Here is a 4705-nt window from a genome sequence, read left to right on the forward strand (position 1 = left end):
ACAGGAGGACGATTAGGGTCCTCAACCAAAGCCTTTGGCTCAAAAGCCTAACCGCAAGGCAGCGGTGTTTGGCGGAAAAATGCAAATGCATTACCATTTCTACGGAACAAGTCGCCATATGTTCCAAACCCCAACCTAGAGGACCAGGAGACTGTGTTCGTCAGACCTCTAACCATTGACCAACCTGGTATGAGAGACTCTGTGAGTGTCGCGGGACACTCCTCAGTATAGCTCAATGGATCGCTGAGGTGCGCAAACCGTCACACCACGGTAAGGTCCAGTCTCTTCGTGACGGAAACCGACATAGCTAGACATAAATCAGTTTCCATGCTAAACATTGCTCTCGTTTCCATCGTTCCCTGAAGAGTGACAGCCACTGTTGCTGGAACCATGGAGTCAGAAATTCTTCTGTTTGCTCTTTTCTCGATCGATCGATCCAATATCGAATTTCGCAGGACAAACTGCCGTATTTATAACTAAGTTTCCTCACTGACTCTTCATTTCCCAATGAAAAATCCCTGGTGTGGAAGCACGTCGGCAGACCTCACAAGCTTTTTGTCCAACGGGTTGTAGAAATGGGAAAGCGTTTTTTATTCGCTCTGATTTGTGGATATGACTACCATTGTAGTTTTTTTACTTTCGGCGGCACAAGACAATTGCTCTTTTCTCCCACTTTTGAAAATTTGAACACGTTTTCAAAATACGACATGCACAACTCCAGTTTGATGAACTGAACGATTAGTCAATGTGGCGCCAACGTCATCTGCAGGACTACCTGAGGCAGTAAGCAATAATCCATACTCCGGAAAGGTGGCGCCTAACGGTGCTAATACGGAAGAGATCAGAATCTCTTGGCACACTCGGAGCAACTTGTTCACTGTGACGTTTTACGACGAGAGTTTAAATTTGCAATATTGTCACTGTCAATCTACCCCATTCCTTCTACAATCAGGGAGAAAAGCGGTTTCGCGCTCCACCAGGTTGAACAATGGGCTTCCAACATCCGAAGTGAACCAGTCGCCTACATCTAACCGAGGAGCCTCGTATGACCCCGAGAGTCACGTATGAAGGGGCCGAGTTGCTGGCACTGTTCACGATGTCTACTCGATGTCTCAAACGCCTCCAAGTTACTATCCTGGCTGTACCAATCGATCGGAACCTGTTGAGACCGGTTGAACACGTTTGTCTGATTACTCGTGCACAGTTACTAAAGAGAGCAACTAAACGGCTGCCATGTGAGAAAACACCGTCATCATCAGTCACGTGATTTTGCAGCGGTTTGTATAAAAGATTCTGATGACTCCTGACGTAGAAATCACAAGGTTTTGACTTGAATAATTACTAAATGCGTTAACCCGCCATCCAAATGGACTTCATTTTTAAGCCGGTAACGAAGCAAGAATCTGCCTTCTGACTTTGTCCGGATACTCTCACTTGCATACGAACCTGGTTTTGACTCAACCGAATCCCGGTGAATCCCTTGTTTGTGGTGGCTTTCTCCAACTGAATGTGCTGCACAAAGCCTGCCCACTACCTTGTTATCACACTCATGTGGCTACAGAAGACCGTTCAATAGCTAACGACCGCCCTTTGTGGGGAGGTGAGCGCAATCTCCAGGTAGAAACCAAATTTGGATGCAAGTGACATTAGTTGACTATTTTTGTCTAATTTTAGTTCATGCAGGACATAAGGTTGGTCGATGAAAAATTCTAGGAAGGCTCCTAGCTGATGAGCTTGAAATGGAAGAACGAAGCAGGTCTTAGGTTGTCCAGGGCATTTCAGCGACCTTATGAGTAGTGGAAGTTACACCAACGGTGAAAATGTAAGTAAACGCTGTGTAGATTTTCTGAAAAGATGGGCATCTATCTCTAAGAGTGAGCACTTCTCGCAAAGAATGGTTTTCGGTTTTTTGAACCTGTTCGTTCTTGGAGCGAGTAATGTAGAAAAAATTGAATGATTGACTTGTAGTGGAGTTTCCGAGAATTTGGGCTAAAAGTTGCCAGATAAATCAATTGTTATTCGAGAGTTACGTTCGAGACAAGGATGAAACAAGAAGGGGATCACATGGAGGCGCAAAGCCCGTGGTCACAGATCAGTGGGGCACTACATTCATGACTTGTCAGAGTAAAAGAGCGCACATTTTCTTGGTGTTTGAAGACCAAGGAGAGTTCATATGGCACTGGCACTCATGGGTAATGGACTGCAGCCTTATTTCGGGAGTTTGTTCAATCTTGCTCAATAGTCTCGCCCTGATATCACTGTCTGAATGCGACTGAAGACCACATATAAAAATAAGGCACTTGAACTGGTCTTCCGTCATGGCAGATAACTTGAATTGTTCGCATTCAAGGATGACTCTACCGGCATAAGTGATGTATGTAGTCCTCAGATTCCTTTCTCGCCAGTTTCACAGTTTGCTAGGGAATATTAAACAAGGAGGAACGCTCAACGAAACTCATTGAAAGTTGCTGAACGGCTTTGTCAAAACTGAGATCTCGCGTGTTCTTAGGCAGGATAAAGTTGGAACACCGTGTGTGTTCCGTTGTGCCAAGCTTTCTGAGCAATAAGCGTACTCTCCAGGCATCATCTTTGTGCTTCACTTCGACTTGAAAAACATCTTCGTAACGTCTGAACCACGAATCGAAGGTTGGACTGGCATCAGGGTCATAATGGAACTCCGTGATGAAGTTGGCAACTGAGTGGACTGAATTTGTATCTGGAGCGGAATTTGGTGGTTGAATTTTAAGTTGCTGCGTCAATGTTTCCATCATAAGTGGTTGCGCCGCTTCAAACCGGTTTTGTTGTTGCAGCGGAATTTCTTTCAACGCTTCAGCAGTTACTGTCATAGTTCCGTGAGTTTGGGCGTCAACAATCTGTTATATCTGACTGCTGTTCGCGCTTCAGTGCGTAGTACCGGAAAAGGACTCACCAACAAGGAACACAACAGATTTATTGCAAACAAGCGAGTACGTGCAAGCGCGAAGGTAAAAAAAGCTTGACGCTGTTTGAAGGACACTTTTTGACATTGATCCGACATGTGTTTAGTGAACACCCATCACCTTCGACCCGAACTGCTTCACAGTCGGGCATACTTCTTTGTATCGTAGTCGGTCGTGCTTCTGTTCCGTGCCTAAACACTCATCAGCTTTTGATGAATTGCGTGAGTTGTAAAAGGGGAGCTGTTTAGGTAATCTGGATGAAAGTTCCAGTTTTTTCGCTAATTGAAGAGATATGGTTTCTTCTGCAAGAGTAGAACGTGAGGGAAAGTCATGTCAGATTGCCCCGGACAGACTCTGGGCTGGTTGGCTTATAGGTGGCACATCTTTCTCACTGAGGAACGAAATTTGACTCCGTCTATAGGGTAGCCGGCAATCATCCAGGACAATCAATCAATCAATCGATCAATCAACCAATCAATCAATCAATCAATCAATCAATCAATCAATCAATCAATCAATCAATCAATCAATCAATCAATCAATCAATCAATCAATCAATCAATCAATCAATCAATCAATCAATCAATCAATCAATCAATCAATCAATCAATCAATCAATCAATCAATCAATCAATCAATCAATCAATCAATCAATCAATCAATCAGTCAGTCAGTCAGTCATTCAGTCAACCAAAAAAGAAAGAAGGCACTCAGTCCATCAATCAATTAATTCGGCAGCAGCCATGATTGATAAAAGTTAAATTCAAATAGCCCGAGGTCCCTTGTAACCGTCGCACTCGCCTGTGTTCAATAAATCTGTTGTGTTCCTTGTTGGCGAGTCTTTACCCGATACTAAGCCACTGGATCCGGAACGGCAGTAAGACATATCATTTCCTCTGTGAGGAGGATGAGAAACAAATACGTTCACTGAAATGGTCAGAGTTAGTGAAGAAATCGATCTGACGGAACACGATACCTAAATGGTCAGCCAAGTCCTCTAAGCTTGCGCGTGAGGACCACCGGAAATGCAAAGTTCTGCAGTGCATTTGGACAACGAAATAGGTTCGTAGACAGAACACAGAGGATGGCTCTAAGCGAAACATAAATGCGTGAAAAGGGTATGGCTGAAGTTGGAAATCAGATGAGTAGGTATGAATGGCAGAAGAATGTGACAGGAACAATCAAGAGTGGCTGTAAGTATAAAGGTTGCCTTTAAAACGGGAAAACCGGAGCAGGTGGCAGGTAGGTCGCTGGAAACGGATGACTTTTACGAACCTAGTGTTTTGAGTTTCGATGGCTAGGATAAGACGGGATAGAACTTGGGTTGGATGATGAAGCGATTGGCCACTGCGGTTCACACTTCATGTGTTGCACCAGTATCTTGTGAAATTGCAAGGTGGATACTGCAGTCTAGATACAGTGTCTCACGAGAAACGGACTGACATCCCGACTTCAGGAATTTGGACTGGCGAAGAACGTCTGGATGGTGGGATTTCCCAGAACAATGGTTGTCCCCGGATAAACTAACGGCCAGGTGGTAAAAGTGTTTACCGACTATATACACAGAAGTTTTCCTCAACGACTGAGGGTGCAAAGACCCGTCCCTATCAATGCCACAAAGAAGAATCAATCAAGTAGAACATAAAGTTGACGGAAACTCGGGGACTGCGCCTACCTGATGAGCCCCAAAAAGGGCGAAACCGGTCGTAGGCTGTCAACGGATTTTCAGCAACCTTATGAGTAGTACATTACAAATATATACAAGA

At 44.4% G+C, this 4705-nt stretch overlaps 1 protein-coding gene across 1 annotated transcript in view; it reads left to right on the forward strand.

Moving 5' to 3' along the window:
• T265_03251 (hypothetical protein) overlaps positions 1-3348 on the forward strand; it is a gene marked incomplete at both ends in the record, with an annotated part of 11747 nt that extends 8399 nt beyond the window's left edge. Inside the window, one exon of the mRNA XM_009167684.1 lies at positions 3228-3348. Within this exon, the coding sequence (XP_009165948.1) occupies positions 3228-3348 (121 nt within the window). The remainder of the gene's footprint in view (positions 1-3227) is intronic.
• Positions 3349-4705: the final 1357 nt, after the last annotated feature.

This window comes from Opisthorchis viverrini (assembly GCF_000715545.1).
Source record: "Opisthorchis viverrini unplaced genomic scaffold opera_v5_45, whole genome shotgun sequence".
Taxonomy (NCBI): domain Eukaryota; kingdom Metazoa; phylum Platyhelminthes; class Trematoda; order Opisthorchiida; family Opisthorchiidae; genus Opisthorchis; species Opisthorchis viverrini.